General features: G+C 45.6%; 1 protein-coding gene across 3 annotated transcripts; it reads right to left on the bottom strand.

The window, feature by feature from the left end:
- Positions 1 to 81: 81 nt before the first annotated feature.
- Positions 82 to 15,664, bottom strand: LOC115147730 (multivesicular body subunit 12A). Of its 3 annotated transcripts, XM_029690028.1 has the most exons (10): positions 15,517 to 15,664; positions 14,857 to 14,955; positions 13,912 to 13,995; positions 13,700 to 13,799; positions 12,662 to 12,791; positions 12,346 to 12,486; positions 8,090 to 8,202; positions 3,326 to 3,384; positions 2,390 to 2,449; positions 82 to 734 (listed from the first exon to the last, which is right to left on the bottom strand). In XM_029690028.1, the coding sequence occupies exons 2-10, from the start codon at positions 14,953 to 14,955 to the stop codon at positions 660 to 662; spliced, it is 861 nt and encodes a 286-aa protein (XP_029545888.1). In that variant the 5' UTR covers positions 15,517 to 15,664; the 3' UTR covers positions 82 to 659. The 3 variants fall into 3 exon arrangements, with proteins under 3 accessions (XP_029545888.1, XP_029545886.1, XP_029545887.1); XM_029690026.1 differs by lacking the exons at positions 82 to 734; positions 2,390 to 2,449 and adding an exon at positions 2,529 to 2,732; XM_029690027.1 differs by lacking the exons at positions 82 to 734; positions 2,390 to 2,449 and adding an exon at positions 2,962 to 3,202.
- Positions 15,665 to 17,741: the final 2,077 nt, after the last annotated feature.

Below are 17,741 nucleotides of genomic sequence, written 5' to 3'. Positions count from 1 at the left end.
CGCTGTGTTTACATATTTTATCTCCCTGTGACAGATATCAAACTTTCCTTAATAACAAACCATTTAAGAATGGTACGCATGTCAAATGATTTGCTATTTTATTTGTTTATACTGCATGCAAGGCACAATATACAGATATGACCAGTTACAGGTAACCATACTTCCTTCTTTTTTTTAACCATGAAATGACCCATGTTTCACCACAGAGACATAATAGTAACATTATTTACATTGAAAGTGTAACAACATTTAGTTTGGTCCCTAAACATCCCAATAAAGATGAAGATCAATAGCCTGATGTCAACAGGTAAACCACAATAGGTTCCTTCCATTATTCTAACAAGAGAAACAAGCACACCCTGCCAAACAACGTTCTCTTCCCCGTCAGAGTCCTCTCTAACATATATAACTGGCCCCATATACAGGGCGTGAGAATGAAATGTGTAAGAGGTTAGAACACCCAATAAGAATGTGGGTACAACAAATGGAGTTATGAAGGAACTCTGGAATGTAGAATGATACTTCAGTTCTAGTCAGTCATCTTCTAGGCACTTGGACATTGATTATCATTTCATGACCCAGGCATCACATTGAACCCCGTAGTGTTGTGGGTCGAGCAGGCTGCCGTTGTTGAGGTCGGAGTTGAAAGGTCATTGAGCTTAAGAGGTGCTTCCTGTGGTGGGAGGTCTGGTTCTCTTGGCTGCGTTTTCCTCCACGGTGAAAGTGTAGTTGTACTGTAAACACACAACATGGACGATACACTACAACGGACCACCCAGTAACACAATCAGTACAAAAACATGGTCGACACTACGACGGACCCCACAATAACACAATCAATATCACAAAGGACCCCACAGTAACACAATCAGTACACAACATGGTTGACACCCTACGAAGGACCACACAGTACAATAATCATTATCACAACATGGTCGACACACTACGAAGGACCACACAGTACAATAATCATTACCACAACATGGTCGACACACTACGACGGACCCCACAGTAACATAACATGGTCGACACACTACGACGGACCCCACAGTAACATAACATGGTCGACACACTACGAAGGACCACACAGTACAATAATCATTACCACAACATGGTCGACACACTACGACGGACCCCACAGTAACGCAACATGGTCGACACACTACAATAATCATTACCACAACATGGTCGACACACTACGATGGACCCCACAGTAACACAACATGGTTGACACCCTACTAAGGACCACACAGTACAATAATCATTACCACAACATGGTCGACACACTACGACAAACCCCACAGTAACACAACATGGTCGACACACTACAATAATCATTACCACAACATGGTCGACACTACGACGGACCCCACATTAACACAACATGGTCGACACACTACAACGGACCACACAGTAATACAATCAATACCACAACATGGTCGACACACTACGACAAACCCCACAGTACCACAACATGGTCGACACACTACGACGGACCCCACAGTAACACAACATGGTTGACACCTTACGAAGGACCACACAGTACAATAATCATTATCACAACATGGTCGACACACTACGAAGGACCACACAGTACAATAATCATTACCACAACATGGTCGACACACTACGACGGACCCCACAGTAACATAACATGGTCGACACACTACGACGGACCCCACAGTAACATAACATGGTCGACACACTACGAAGGACCACACAGTACAATAATCATTACCACAACATGGTCGACACACTACGACGGACCCCACAGTAACGCAACATGGTCGACACACTACAATAATCATTACCACAACATGGTCGACACACTACGACGGACCCCACAGTAACACAACATGGTTGACACCCTACTAAGGACCACACAGTACAATAATCATTACCACAACATGGTCGACACACTACGACAAACCCCACAGTAACACAACATGGTCGACACACTACAATAATCATTACCACAACATGGTCGACACACTACGACGGACCCCACAGTACCACAACATGGTCGACACACTACGACAAACCCCACAGTAACACAACATGGTTGACACCCTACGAAGGACCACACAGTACAATAATCATAACCACAACATGGTCGACACACTACGACAATACCCCACAGTAACACAACATGGTCGACACACTACGACGGACCCCACAGTACCACAATCAATACCACAACATGGTCGACACTACGACGGACCCCACAGTACCACAACATAGTCGACACACTACGACGGACCCCACAGTAACACAATCAATACCACAACATGGTCGACACTACGACGGACCCCACAGTAACACAACATGGTCGACACACTACGACGGACCCCACAGTAACACAATCAATACAAAAATACCACACACACACCTCATTTTCAATGTCCTGGACAGACTTGATACGAATGTTGTTCAGAGTGTTTGTTGGGGTCTAGGAGGAAAGAGAGGGGGAGGAAAGAGAGACAGGTTAGACTCATGGTATTGTAGAGTGTTTGTTGGGGTCTAGGAGGACAGAGAGGGGGGGAGAGAGAGACAGGTTAGACTCATGGTATTGTAGAGTGTTTGTTGGGGTCTAGGAGGACAGAGAGGGGGAGGAGAGAGAGACAGGTTAGACTCATGGTATTGTAGAGTGTTTGTTGGGGTCTAGGAGGACAGAGAGGGGGAGGAGAGAGAGACAGGTTAGACTCATGGTATTTCAGAGTGTTTGTTGGGGTCTAGGAGGAGAGAGAGAGACAGGTTAGACTCATGGTATTGTAGAGTGTTTGTTGGGTCTAGGAGGAAAGAGAGGGGGAGGAGAGAGAGACAGGTTAGACTCATGGTATTGTAGAGTGTTTGTTGGGGTCTAGGAGGACAGAGAGGGGGAGGAGAGAGAGACAGGTTAGACTCATGGTATTGTAGAGTGTTTGTTGGGGTCTAGGAGGAAAGAGAGGGGGGGGGGGGAGAGAGACAGGTTAGACTCATGGTATTGTAGAGTGTTTGTTGGGGTCTAGGAGGAAAGAGAGGGGGAGGAGAGAGAGACAGGTTAGACTCATGGTATTGTAGAGTGTTTGTTGGGGTCTAGGAGGAAAGAGAGACAGGTTAGACTCATGGTATTGTAGAGTGTTTGTTGGGGTCTAGGAGGACAGAGAGGGGTAGGAGAGAGAGACAGGTTAGACTCATGGTATTGTAGAGTGTTTGTTGGGGTCTAGGAGGAAAGAGAGGGGGAGGAGAGAGAGACAGGTTAGACTCATGGTATTTCACCACTGGAAGTAAAAGTAGTCCATGTCACTTTACCAGTAAAACGATGGCGGTTGGTATTTCAACTTACCGTGCCGTTCGTTTGGGTCTTGAACTTGGGGTGTAGAGTGAAGGGAACACCATCTATGGCTGGAGAGGGAGGGAGAGAAGAGAGATGGAGGGTAGAAAGAGTGAGAGAGAGAGAGAGGGATGGTAGGAGGAGAGGGGGGGTGGAGAGAGGTATTTGGTATTTTGGTAGGATCCCCATTAGCTGTTGTAAAAGCAGCAGCTACACTTCCTGGGGTCCACACACAACATGAAACATGACATAATAGACTTCCTGGGGTCCACACAACATGAAACATGATATAATACTCTTCCTGGGGTCCACACACAACATGAAACATGACACAATTCTCTTCCTGGGGTCCACACACAACATGAAACATGACACAATTCTCTTCCTGGGGTCCACACAACATGAAACATGACATAATAGACTTCTTGGGGTCCACACACAACATGAAACATGACACAATTCTCTTCCTGGGGTCCACACAACATGAAACACGATATAATACTCTTCCTGGGGTCCACACAACATGAAACATGACATAATAGACTTCTTGGGGTCCACACACAACATGAAACATGACACAATTCTCTTCCTGGGGTCCACACAACATGAAACACGATATAATACTCTTCCTGGGGTCCACACAACATGAAACATGATATAATTATCTTCCTGGGGTCCACACAACATGAAACATGATATAATTCTCTTCCTGGGGTCCACACAACATTAAACACGATATAATACTCTTCCTGGGGTCCACACAACATGAAACATGATATAATTCTCTTCCTGGGGTCCACACACACACAACATGAAACATGATATAATTCTCTTCCTGGGGTCCACACACAACATGAAACACGATATAATACTCTTCCTGGGGTCCACACAACATGAAACATGATATAATTCTCTTACTGAGGTCCACACAACATTAAACACGATATAATACTCTTCCTGGGGTCCACACAACATGAAACATGATATAATACTCTTCCTGGGGTCCACACAACATGAAACACGATATAATTCTCTTCCTGGGGTCCACACACACAACATGAAACATGATATAATACTCTTCCTGGGGTCCACACAACATGATATAATTCTCTTCCTGGGGTCCACACACACAACATGAAACATGATATAATTCTCTTCCTGGGGTCCACACAACATGAAACACGATATAATTCTCTTCCTGGGGTCCACACACAACATGAAACATGATATAATACTCTTCCTGGGGTCCACACAACATGATATAATTCTCTTCCTGGGGTCCACACAACATGAAACACAATAGAATTCTCTTCCTGGGGTCCACACACAACATGAAACATGATATAATTCTCTTCCTGGGGTCCACACAACATGAAACACGATATAATTCTCTTCCTGAGGTCCACACACAACATGATATAATTCTCTTCCTGGGGTCGACACAACATGAAACATGACATAATAGACTTCCTGGGGTCCACACAACATGAAACATGATATAATACTCTTCCTGGGGTCCACACAACATGAAACACGATATAAATTCTCTACCTGGGGTCCACACACAACACGATATAATTCTCTTCCTGGGGTCCACACACAACATGAAACACGATATAATTCTCTTCCTGGGGTCCACACACAACATGAAACATGATATAATACTCTTCCTGGGGTCCACACAACATGAAACATGATATAATTCTCTTCCTGAGGTCCACACAACATTAAACACGATATAATACTCTTCCTGGGGTCCACACAACATGAAACATGATATAATTCTCTTCCTGGGGTCCACACAACATGAAACATGATATAATTCTCTTCCTGGGGTCCACACACAACATGAAACATGATATAATACTCTTCCTGGGGTCCACACAACATGAAACATGATATAATACTCTTCCTGGGGTCCACACAACATGAAACATGACATAATACACTTCCTGGGGTCCACACAACATGAAACATGATATAATTATCTTCCTGGAGTTCACACACAACATGAAACATGATATAATTCTCTTCCTGGGGTCCACACACAACATGAAACACGATATAATTCTCTTCCTGGGGTCCACACACACAACATGATATAATTCTCTTCCTGGGGTCCACACACAACATGAAACATGATATAATACTCTTCCTGGGGTCCACACACAACATGAAACATGATATCATTCTCTTCCTGGGGTCCGCACAACATGAAACATGATATAATTCTCTTCCTGGGGTCCACACACAACATGAAACATGATATAATTCTCTTCCTGGGGTCCACACAACATGAAACACGATATAATTCTCTTCCTGGGGTCCACACACAACATGAAACATGATATAATTCTCTTCCTGGGGTCCACACAACATGATATAATTCTCTTCCTGGGGTCCACACAACATGAAACATGATATAATTCTCTTCCTGGGGTCCACACACAACATGATATAATTCTCTTCCTGGGGTCCACACACAACATTATATAATTCTCTTCCTGGGGTCCACACAACATGAAACATGACATAATACACTTCCTGGGGTCCACACAACATGAATTTTTTTTACATTACATTTTACATTTTAGTCATTTAGCAGACGCTCTTATCCAGAGCGACTTACAATAGTGAATACATACATTTCATGCATTTTTTATTTTATTATTATTTATTTTTTTACTACGATTGTTATGCACTTCAGCAGTCCTGTTCTGTGAGTATGTGTATATCGGTCATATACCACAAACCCCTGAGATGCCTTATTGCTATTATAAACTGGTTAACAACGTAATTAGAGCAATACAAATGTATGTTTTGTCATATCCGTGGTATATGGGCTGATATACCACAGCTGTCAGCCAATCAGCATTCAGAACTCGAACCACCCAGAATATAATCTTTAATAAAACACTTTTTTCTCAACCTTACAGTACATGAATAAAAATGTTTTTCAAACACTTGTTTTGAAACATTCCATCTAACGTCTAACAACTCTTAAGCCTTATATTACAGAAGTCCCCAAAGCACGTTGTAGAATTACCAAATACGATCAATGAGAATGGCAGGAAAGATTGACCCGATCACAAAAGGATTCTAGTGATAACATTGCATTGGATGGCAGCTAGCCTTATGTTAGACACTGCAGAGGTACTGCAGCCTAGTAGTTCACTAAACTAAAATGTTTTCATGATTTTGTCAGAGAGTTTAGGACTCCTGTCAGCTCCCAGAGCTAGCCTAAAACAAGGCTTAAGCTCAGTAGGCTAACAAAGTCTTAAATCGCCCAGATGACCAAGAGACAGTACAGTGCCCTGTCGGTCACACTATTTTGAAAGAAAACGTCCTTTGTGTAAAATAACTAGCTAGCTAACGTTAGCTTGCCACAATCCACCAGAAAGCAATTAGGCTGCTTGATAACAACATGGCCGAGTCATAGACCATGTAGTGGCACTGAATGAAATGTGCTTGCTAAGAAAGGGTCAAGTAAAGTAAGTCATTTGTAGACGTTTCTAGACTTGAGAAAATATACCTATTTTTATTTTCCTGTTTTGCAAGCTAGATATCGAGCCAGGCTCTGGTCACATGAACTGTATCCCTACCCTAGGCAGCTGGCAACGCCTTACAAATGAGTCATGCCATACCACAAAGCTTACCATATAGTTAACTGGCATAGCCTTTTTCAAAGAATGTGACATAGTTAGATAGAGTATTCTTATAGTACTGTTTGCAATACACTAGCTAGCTAACGTTAGCTAGCTAACAATTAGTTAGTTATGAATACTATGAACCTCGACTACTTTTGATAAAGCCGACTGAGAAGTCGGCAAAGTTAAGAAGTAAACATCTGTTAAGTAACCACTAACATTAGTAAGACTGGCAGCAGCAACAACAACAAAAAGTGTCGAAGTTGTAGCTAGCAAGCTGTCATTCGTTAGCAGCTAGCTACTGTACCTCTGGTATTATTGTTGTTATGATTCCATAACTAACTAACGTTAACTAGCTATAGTTAGATAAATGACATGGCTGGCTAGCTGTCAACCAATAAAATAATACAGAACATTAATAGACAGGAACAGCTCAAGGACAGAACTACATACATGGTCAATACACTACAACAGACATGCATACAGACAGACAGACAGACATGCATACAGACAGACATGCAGACAGACAGACAGACAGACAGACAGACAGACAGACAGACAGACAGACAGACAGACAGACAGACAGACAGACAGACAGATAGAGAGAGGAAGGTAGGTAGAGAGAGGAAGGTAGGTAGAGAGAGTAGAGTTAGAGAGAGTAGAGTTAGAGAGAGGAAGGTAGGTAGAGAGAGGAAGGTAGGTAGAGAGAGGAAGGTAGGTAGAGAGAGTAGAGTTAGAGAGAGTAGAGAGAGAGAGGAAGGTAGGTAGAGAGAGGAAGGTAGGTAGAGAGAGTAGAGTTAGAGAGAGTAGAGTTAGAGAGAGTAGAGTTAGAGAGAGGAAGGTAGGTAGAGAGAGGAAGGTAGGTAGAGAGAGTAGAGTTAGAGAGAGGAAGGTAGGTAGAGAGAGGAAGGTAGGTAGAGAGAGGAAGGTAGGTAGAGAGAGGGAGGTAGGTAGAGAGAGGAAGGTAGGTAGAGAGAGTAGAGTTAGAGAGAGTAGAGTTAGAGAGAGGAAGGTAGGTAGAGAGAGGAAGGTAGGTAGAGAGAGGAAGGTAGGTAGAGAGAGCATCAGTCTTTATAACATGTACAGTATCTGTCTCTTTTCTAGAAGTGTTTTCTGAATTTTGGTCAACCTGAGATGCCGTAGATGTTGCTGCTGTCAACCACTTTGTCCACAGCATCGTTCAACTGGAGGTTGCTGCGGCGATGGCTGAGCTTCCTGTCAGGGGGCAAGGGTGGAGCGTTGCTATGGAGACAGGGAGACCTAAGTCAGTCTGTGGAATTCTGAGTAGAGGTTTACCATCACTCTCACCTGGATCTGAGATTTACCTGGCCACAGAGAGAAGGTTACCATCACTCTCACCTGGATCTGAGATTTACCTGGCCACAGAGAGAAGGTTACCATCACTCTCACCTGGATCTGAGATTTACCTGGCCACAGAGAGAAGTTTACCATCACTCTCACCTGGCACTGAGATTTACCTGGCCACAGAGAGAAGGTCACCATCACTCTCACCTGGCCACATAGAGAGGGTAACCATCACACGCACCTGGTTCTGAGATTCACCTGGCCACAGAGAGAAGGTTACCATCACTCTCACCTGGCCACATAGAGAGGGTTACCATCACTCTCACCTGGCCACAGAGAGAGAGGGTTACCATCACTCTCACCTGGCCACAGAGAGAGAGGGTTACCATCACTCTCACCTGGCCACAGAGAGAGAGGGTTATCATAACTCTCACCTGGCTCTGAGTTCCACCTGGCCACAGAGAGAGGGTTACCATCATTCTCACCTGGCCACAGAGAGAGGGATACCATCACTCTCACCTGGCTCTGAGATTCACTTGGCCACAGAGAGAGATTTACCATCACTCTCACCTGGCTGAGATTCACCTGGCCACAGAGAGAGGGTTACCATCATTCTCACCTGGCCACAGAGAGAGGGATACCATCACTCTCACCTGGCTCTGAGGTCCACCTGGCCACAGAGAGAGAGGGTTACCATCACTCTCACCTGGCTCTGAGTTCCACCTGGCCACAGAGAGAGGTTTACCATCACTCTCACCTGGCCACAGAGAGAAAGGTTACCATCACTCTCAACTGGCTCTGAGTTCTACCTGGCCACAGAGAGAGGGTTACCATCACTCCCACCTGGCCACAGAGAGAGAGGGTTACCATCACTCTCACCTTGCTGAGATTCACCTGGCCACAGAGAGAGAGGGTTACCATCTCTCTCACCTGGCCACAGAGAGAAAGGTTACCATCACTCTCACCTGGCTCTGAGTTCCACCTGGCCACAGAGAGAGAGGGTTACCATCACTCTCACCTGGCCACAGAGAGAGAGGGTTACCATCACTCTCACCTGGCTCTGAGATTCACTTGGCCACAGAGAGAGGTTTACCATCACTCTCACCTGGCCACAGAGAGAGAGGGTTACCATCACTCTCACCTGGCTATGAGATTCACCTGGCCACAGAGAGAGAGGGTTACCATCACTCTCACCTGGCTCTGAGTTCCACCTGGCCACAGAGAGAGGGTTACCATCACTCTCACCTGGCCACAGAGAGAGAGGGTTAGGATCCCTCTCACCTGGCTATGAGATTCACCTGACAACAGAGAGAGGGTTACCATCACTCTCACCTGGCTCTGAGATTCACCTGGCCACAGAGAGAGAGGGTTACCATCCCTCTCACCTGGCCACAGAGAGAGAGGGTTACCATCACTCCCACCTGGCCACAGAGAGAGAGGGTTACCATCACTCCCACCTGGCCACAGAGAGAGAGGGTTACCATCACTCTCACCTGGCCACAGAGAGAGAGGGTTACCATCACTCTCACCTGGCTCTGAGATTCACCTGGCCACAGAGAGAGAGGGTTACCATCACTCTCACCTGGCCACAGAGAGAGAGGGTTAGGATCCCTCTCACCTGGCTATGAGATTCACCTGACAACAGAGAGAGGGTTACCATCACTCTCACCTGGCTCTGAGATTCACCTGGCCACAGAGAGAGAGGGTTACCATCACTCTCACCTGGCCACAGAGAGAGAGGGTTACCATCCCTCTCACCTGGCCACAGAGAGAGAGGGTTACCATCACTCCCACCTGGCCACAGAGAGAGAGGGTTACCATCACTCCCACCTGGCCACAGAGAGAGAGGGTTACCATCACTCTCACCTGGCCACAGAGAGAGAGGGTTACCATCACTCTCACCTGGCTCTGAGATTCACCTGGCCACAGAGAGAGAGAGTTACCATCACTCTCACCTGGCCACAGAGAGAGAGGGTTACCATCACTCTCACCTGGCTCTGAGATTCACTTGGCCACAGAGAGAGAGGGTTACCATCACTCTCACCTGGCCACAGAGAGAGAGGGTTACCATCACTCTCACCTGGCCACAGAGAGAGAGGGTTACCATCACTCTCGCCTGGGTCTGAGAATCACCTGGCCACAGAGAGAGAGGGTTACCATCACTCTCACCTGGCCACAGAGAGAGAGGGTTACCATCAGGGGTTATAGTCAGAGAGATGTCCTGTGTAGGTCCTACCTGGTTAATAGAAGTTAACCAGGCCAGTAGCCACACACCAAGATCTGAGTCTCTCACTTGAGAGTTACCTGGACAGCAGGTGTACAGTACCAGGGTCTGAGAGGTAGCAGCCTCACCTAACCTAGTCTCACCTGGGTGGAAGGTCTAAGGTAACAGTCTCACCTAACCTAGTCTCACCTGGGTGGGAGGTCTAAGGTAACAGTCTCACCTGGGTGGGAGGTCTAAGGTAACAGTCTCACCTGGGTGGGAGGTCTAAGGTAACAGTCTCACCTGGGTGGAAGGTCTAAGGTAACAGCTTCACCTAACCTAGTCTCACCTGGGTGGGAGGTCTAAGGTAACAGTCTCACCTAACCTAGTCTCACCTGGGTGGGAGGTCTAAGGTAACAGTCTCACCTAACCTAGTCTCACCTGGGTGGGAGGTCTAAGGTAACAGTCTCACCTGGGTGGGAGGTCTAAGGTAACAGTCTCACCTGGGTGGAAGGTCTAAGGTAACAGCCTCACCTAACCTAGTCTCACCTGGGTGGAAGGTCTAACGTAACAGCATCACCTAACCTAGTCTCACCTGGGTGGGAGGTCTAAGGTAACAGCATCACCTAACCTAGTCTCACCTGGGTGGGAGGTCTAAGGTAACAGTCTCACCTGGGTGGAAGGTCTAAGGTAACCGTCTCACCTGGGTGAGGGGTCTAAGGTAACAGCCTCACCTGGGTGGGAGGTCTAAGGTAACAGCCTCACCTGGGTGGGAGGTCTAAGGTAACAGCCTCACCTGGGTGGAAGGTCTAAGGTAACAGCCTCACCTAACCTAGTCTCACCAGGGTGGGAGGTCTAAGGTAACAGCCTCACCTGGGTGGGAGGTCTAAGGTAACAGCCTCACCTAACCTAGTCTCACCTGGGTGGAAGGTCTAAGGTAACAGTCTCACCTAACCTAGTCTCACCTGGGTGGAAGGTCTAAGGTAACAGCTTCACCTGGGTGGGAGGTCTAAGGTAACAGTCTCACCTGGGTGGAAGGTCTAAGGTAACAGTCTCACCTGGGTGGGAGGTCTAAGGTAACAGTCTCACCTGGGTGGGAGGTCTAAGGTAAATGTTCTTACCTGGGTCTGAGGGGCAGTGGAGGAGAGGTCTGTCCCAGGGATAGATACCTGGCTGACAGGTGAGGGTGTTCTGTACATGGGTCTGAGGGGGTAGTTACCGGGGTCTGAGGAGGTAGTTACCTGGGTCTGAGGGAGTAGTTACCGGGGTCTGAGGGGGTAGTTACCTGGGTCTGAGGAGGTAGTTACCGGGGTCTGAGGGGGTAGTTACCGGGGTCTGAGGGAGTAGTTACCGGGGTCTGAGGGAGTAGTTACCGGGGTCTGAGGGAGTAGTTACCGGGGTCTGAGGGAGTAGTTACCGGGGTCTGAGGGGGTAGTTACCTGGGTCGGAGGGGGTAGTTACCGGGGTCGGAGGGGGTAGTTACCGGGGTCGGAGGGGGTAGTTACCGGGGTCTGAGGGGGTAGTTACCGGGGTCTGAGGGGGTAGTTACCGGGGTCTGAGGGGGTAGTTACCGGGGTCTGAGGGGGTAGTTACCGGGGTCTCAGGGGGTAGTTACCTGGGTCTGAGGGGGTAGATACCGGGGTCTGAGGGGTAGATACCGGGGTCTGAGGGGGTAGTTACCTGGGTCTGACGGGGTAGTTACCGGGGTCTGAGGGGTAGTTACCTGGGTCTGACGGGGTAGTTACCTGGGTCTGAGGGGGTAGTTACCGGGGTCTGAGGGGGTAGTTACCGGGGTCTGAGGGGGTAGTTACCGGGGTCTGAGGGGGTTGTTACCGGGGTCTGAGTGGGTTGTTACCGGGGTCTGAGTGGGTAGTTACCTGGGTCTGAGGGGTAGCGGAGGGGGGTTCTGGTCCAGGGAGAGCTGACGGAGGTCAAGGCTGAGGCTGCGAGGCTTTGCCTGGGGTAGAGGGCTGGAGAAGGGCCCCTTCTTACACCACATCACATAGCCATGCATGTCCCTGAGACAGACAGGACAACACACCAGTTAGGACAGACACACCAACCCCTGGTCTCCCAGACACACACTGAGAGTAGCTCAATGGAGGATCTTCATTGAAATGTTGTTCTTTTGTCCAGGACCAAGCTACATTAGTGGGATGTGTGTGTGTATGTCTCTGTGTGTGTGCGTCTGACCCTAAACAGGTGTAGTGCTGCAGCATCCTCCTAGTCTTAGCAGTCAGTTTAATGTCCAGTACAGCAGTCTCCACACCGCCCACTGGCACCATGCGGACACACACACGCTTCTTCTTAGACACAGAGGCCCCTGGACACACACACAGACGGACGGACACACACACACACACACACACACACATTTTTAAATACTTCAAAAAATCCAGTTAAAAATGGAGATTCAGAGGACATATAGATCACAGTTCCTATAGATGTCTGGTCTTAGCCATCCAGAACATAAACAGACATTCATCACGTTGTATGAAACATGACAAAACCACCTAAACAACTACTGTCCTACTAAAAACTACTTTTTAATAACTTTCAGTAGTCGCTTGTTAATAAATTAATTATGAACATTTTCCAAGCATCTGTAAAACATGTCTCAGTGTTCCTCCAGGTGTTTAGGTATTTAATAAGCATCTGTAAAACATGTCTCAGTGTTCCTTCAGGTGTTCAGGTATTTAATAAACATCTGTAAAACATGTCTCAGTGTTCCTCCAGGTGTTCAGGTATTTAATAAACATCTGTAAAACATGTCTCAGTGTTCCTCCAGGTGTTTAGGTATTTAATAAACATCTGTAAAACATGTCTCAGTGTTCGTCCAGGTGTTTAGGTATTTAATAAGCATCTGTAAAACATGTCTCAGTGTTCGTCCAGGTGTTGAGGTATTTAATAAACATCTGTAAAACATGTCTCAGTGTTCGTCCAGGTGTTGAGGTATTTAATAAACATCTGTAAAACATGTCTCAGTGTTCGTCCAGGTGTTCAGGTATTGAATAAGCATCTGTAAAGCATGTCTCAGTGTTCGTCCAGGTGTTCAGGTATTTAATAAACATCTGTAAAACATATCTCAGTGTTCCTCCAGGTGTTGAGGTATTTAATAAACATCTGTAAAGCATGTCTCAGTGTTCCTCCAGGTGTTGAGGTATTTAATAAGCATCTGTAAAACATGTCTAAGTGTTCTTACAGGTGTTGAGGCGGGCAGCAGGTACTCACTAGGCTCCAGGTGTTCAGGTATGTAACAGTACCCATGAGGAACAGTCTCCTTGTCTGAAATGACCTGGACATCTGATACTACCATACCACCTGACATGTCCTAGAGAGGGGGAGATGTTTATTCAGGCATGTGGCGTGCATGTGACTGTCTGTGTGTGTGTGTGTGTGTGTGTGTGTGTGTGTGTGTGTGTGTGTGTGTGTGTGTAACACACCTTGCTGTAGCAGAGGTAGTAGCCAGCCTTCATGGCGAAGCTCCGTGTGAAGTTAGCAGCAGCTCCATCCTCAGTTATACTAATCTAGAAAGAGTGAGAGAGGGGAGATAGAGAGGGGAGAAAGAGGGAGAGGAGGGGAGAGAAAGAGGGTGAGAGACACAGAGGGTGAGAGACACAGAGGGTGAGAGAGAGAGAGACAGAGGGTGAGAGAAACAGAGGGTGAGAGAGACACACAGAGGGTGAGAGAAAGAGAGACACAGAGGGTGAAAGAGAGAGAGACACAGAGGGTGAAAGAGAGAGATGTAGTCTGACCTCTTACTGTCTCCTCTATGAGCCTTTATGTAGTCTGACCTCTTACTGTCTCCTCTATGAGCCTTTATGTTGTCTGACCTCTTACTGTCTCCTCTATGAGCCTTTATGTTGTCTGACCTCTTACTGTCTCCTCTATGAGACTTTATGTAGTCTGACCTCTTACTGTCTCCTCTATGAGCCTTTATGTTGTCTGACCTCTTACTGTCTCCTCTATGAGCCTTTATGTAGTCTGACCTCTTACTGTCTCCTCTATGAGCCTTTATGTTGTCTGACCTCTTACTGTCTCCTCTATGAGCCTTTATGTTGTCTGACCTCTTACTGTCTCCTCTATGAGCCTTTATGTTGTCTGACCTCTTACTGTCTCCTCTATGAGCCTTTATGTTGTCTGACCTCTTACTGTCTCCTCTATGAGCCAAGCCTTTATGTTGTCTGACCTCTTACTGTCTCCTCTATGAGCCTTTATGTTGTCTGACCTCTTACTGTCTCCTCTATAAGCCTTTATGTTGTCTGACCTCTTACGGTCTCCTCTATGAGCCAAGCCTTTATGTAGTCTGACCTTAAATTATCTCAATCTATTTCCTACTTCTTCTGCCTGTATCCCTCCCTCCTCCCTTCCTCCCTCTCACTCCCTACCAGGTTGAAGTCTTTGGGACAGGTGCTGCTGTTGGAGGCCCAGGCCACTGCCGTCACCGGCATGTTGTGGGCGCCACCACCGTGCTCCATCAGAGACATCTGGAGAAGAGGAGAGGAGATGGACAGGAAGCGAGAGAAGAGAACAAAGGGGAGGAGAGAAGGGGAAGAAGATAAGGGTTATAGAACCCGGCAGAGGAGGTTAATTATGACGGTTGTTCCTGAATAAATTATCTTAAGGATTGTCAACAATGCGACGTTCTCCATTTCTCCCAACAACCACTACTCTATCAGACAGAACATTGTGGAGCAACTATCATGGTATAGCTGTGAAAATATACAATTATTGTGCCCGATTTCCATATTGATATTTGGCTTTGCTAGCATAACAAAGGAATGGTTGTTTTGACAGGTGACTGCCAACATCCAGTCAATAAATAAAACTAGCAAACAACTGTGAAACTAGCTAAAAGCGGTGATTTGATCACTAAACCCCGGTATTAACGTTAGCTATAAATGGCCCATTGTTAGGAAAATAGCTAGCAAGTTAGCTAACCTAGCTAGCTAACATTTATTTGACAGGTGAGTCAAACATATTTTTTCCTTCACGTTTCCGAGATTTCACTCAGTTTTCAAAAATCCTCGTAAAAACATGGTACTTACTCTGTTTTTCGTTTCAACCTTTCTCGCTTTAGACTGTAGATGAAGTCAGGTAAACAACTTTTTAGAGGCGAGCAAGAACTTCTTATGACTTTTCCTTGTCTCCTTTCCAGGAAATACAGGAGATTCTATGACTACTATTCCCACCAAGCACCGGGACATGCCAAATAATTACGCCAGCACTGTGAAGAGGATAAACTGGTATTTCACCTCAGCGCCAGATGGTGCTACTGTCCTGAAATAATATTGCTATCTCCCTTTACTTGTTACTGTAATCTATGCAAAGGGTCTAAATGCTGTGGCATTTAATTGTGTGATTTATGGTTGGTGTTTGGAGAAGCAGAGAGAGAAGGAAAGAGAATTAGACCCAACCAAATCATGACAACTAAAATATAATTATTTGACACATTCGAAAGAATTAACCAAAAAACGGAGGAAACTGGAATGCTATTTGGCCCTTAACAGAGAGTACACAGTGGCAGAATACCTGACCACCGTGACTGACCCAAAATTAAGGAAATCTTTGACTATGTACAAACTCAGTGAGCATAGCCTTGCTATAGAGAGAGACCGCCGTAGGCAGACCTGGCTCTCAAGAGAAGACAGGCTATGTGCACACTGCCCACGAAATGAGATGGAAACTGAGCTGCACTTCCTAACCTCCTGTCAAATGTATGAGCATATCAGAGACGCATGTTTCCCTCAGATTACACAGACCCACAAAGAATTTGAAAACAAAGCCAATTTTGATTAACTCTCATATCTACTGGGTGAAATACCACAGTGTGTCATCACAGCATCAAGATTTTGACTTGTTGCCACAAGAAAAGGCCAACTAGTGAAGAACAAACACCTTTTGTAAATACAACCCATATTTAAGTTTATTTAGTTTCCCTTTTGTACTTTAACTATTTGCACATTATTACAACACTCTACATAGCCATAATGACATTTGAAATGTCTCTATTCCTTTGAAACTTTTGAGTGTATTGTTTACTGTTCATTTATGATTGTTTATTTCACTTTTGTTTATCTATTTCACTTGCTTTGGCAATGTAAACATGTTTCTCATGCCAATAAAGCCCTTTGAAATTAATTGAATTGAGAGAAAGGCATGGATTTATATATTAGTTATGATGCAGGCAGTACAAACAAAAGACACACAGAAATATACTGTCACACACAGAGATATATATACTGTCACACAGATAAATATATATATACTGTCACACAGAGAGATATATATATACTGTCACACAGACACAGATATATATACTGTCACACAGATTAATATATATATACTGTCACACAGAGATATAAATACTGTCACACAGAGATATATATACTGTCACACAGACACAGATATATATACTGTCACGCAGAGATATATAAACTGTCACACAGATAAATATATATACTGTCACACAGATATATATACTGTCACACAGATATATATATATATATATATATATACTGTCACACACACATATATATATATATACACTGTCAAACACACAGATATATACTGTCACACACACACACACACAGAGAGAGAGAGGGGCATACAGCGCATTTCGGAAAGTTTTCAGACCCCTTGACTATTTCCACATTTTGTTACGTTACAGCCTTATTCTAAAATTAATGAAATAGTTTTTTCCCCCTCATCAATCTACACACAATACCCCCAAATGACAAAGAAAAAACAGGTTTTTAGAATTTGACATATCACATTTATATAAGTATTCAGACCCTTTACTCAGTACTTTGTTGAAGCACCTTTGGCAGCGATTACAGACTTCTTGGGTATGATGGTATGAGTCTTCTTGGGTATGATGATACAAGCTTGGCACACCTATATTTGGGGAGTTTCTCCAATTCTTCTCTGCAGATCCTCTCAAGCTCTGTCAGGTTGGATGTGGAGTGTTGCTGCACAGCTATTTTCAGGTCTCTCCAGAGATATTCGATCGGGTTCAAGTCTGGGCTCTGGCTGGGCCACTCAAGGACGTTCAGAGACTTGTCCCGATGCCACTCCTGCGTTGTCTTAGCTGTGTGCTTAGGGTCGTTGTCCTGTTTGAAAGGTGAACCTTTGCCACAGTCTGTGGTCCTGAGTGCTTTGGAGCAGGTTTTCATCAAGGATTTCTCTGTACTTTCTCCGTTCATCTTTCCCTCAATCCTGACTAGTCTCCCATTCCCTGCCGCTGAAAAACATCCCCACAGCATGATTCTGC

The sequence above is a fragment of the Salmo trutta genome, chromosome 14, assembly GCF_901001165.1.
Source record: "Salmo trutta chromosome 14, fSalTru1.1, whole genome shotgun sequence".
NCBI classification, from domain to species: domain Eukaryota; kingdom Metazoa; phylum Chordata; class Actinopteri; order Salmoniformes; family Salmonidae; genus Salmo; species Salmo trutta.
This window is presented reverse-complemented; position numbering and strand designations above follow the sequence as displayed.

Excerpts from the sequence above, each read along its gene's own strand:
- LOC115147730 (XM_029690026.1), bottom strand. The coding sequence starts at position 14,955 with ATGTCTCTGATGGAGCACGGTGGTGGCGCCCACAACATGCCGGTGACG. Across the intron at positions 13,996-14,856 it reads GTCCCAAAGACTTCAACCTG|ATTAGTATAACTGAGGATGG; the intron begins GTAGGGAGTGAG and ends CACTCTTTCTAG. Across the intron at positions 13,800-13,911 it reads ACTACCTCTGCTACAGCAAG|GACATGTCAGGTGGTATGGT; the intron begins GTGTGTTACACA and ends CCCCCTCTCTAG.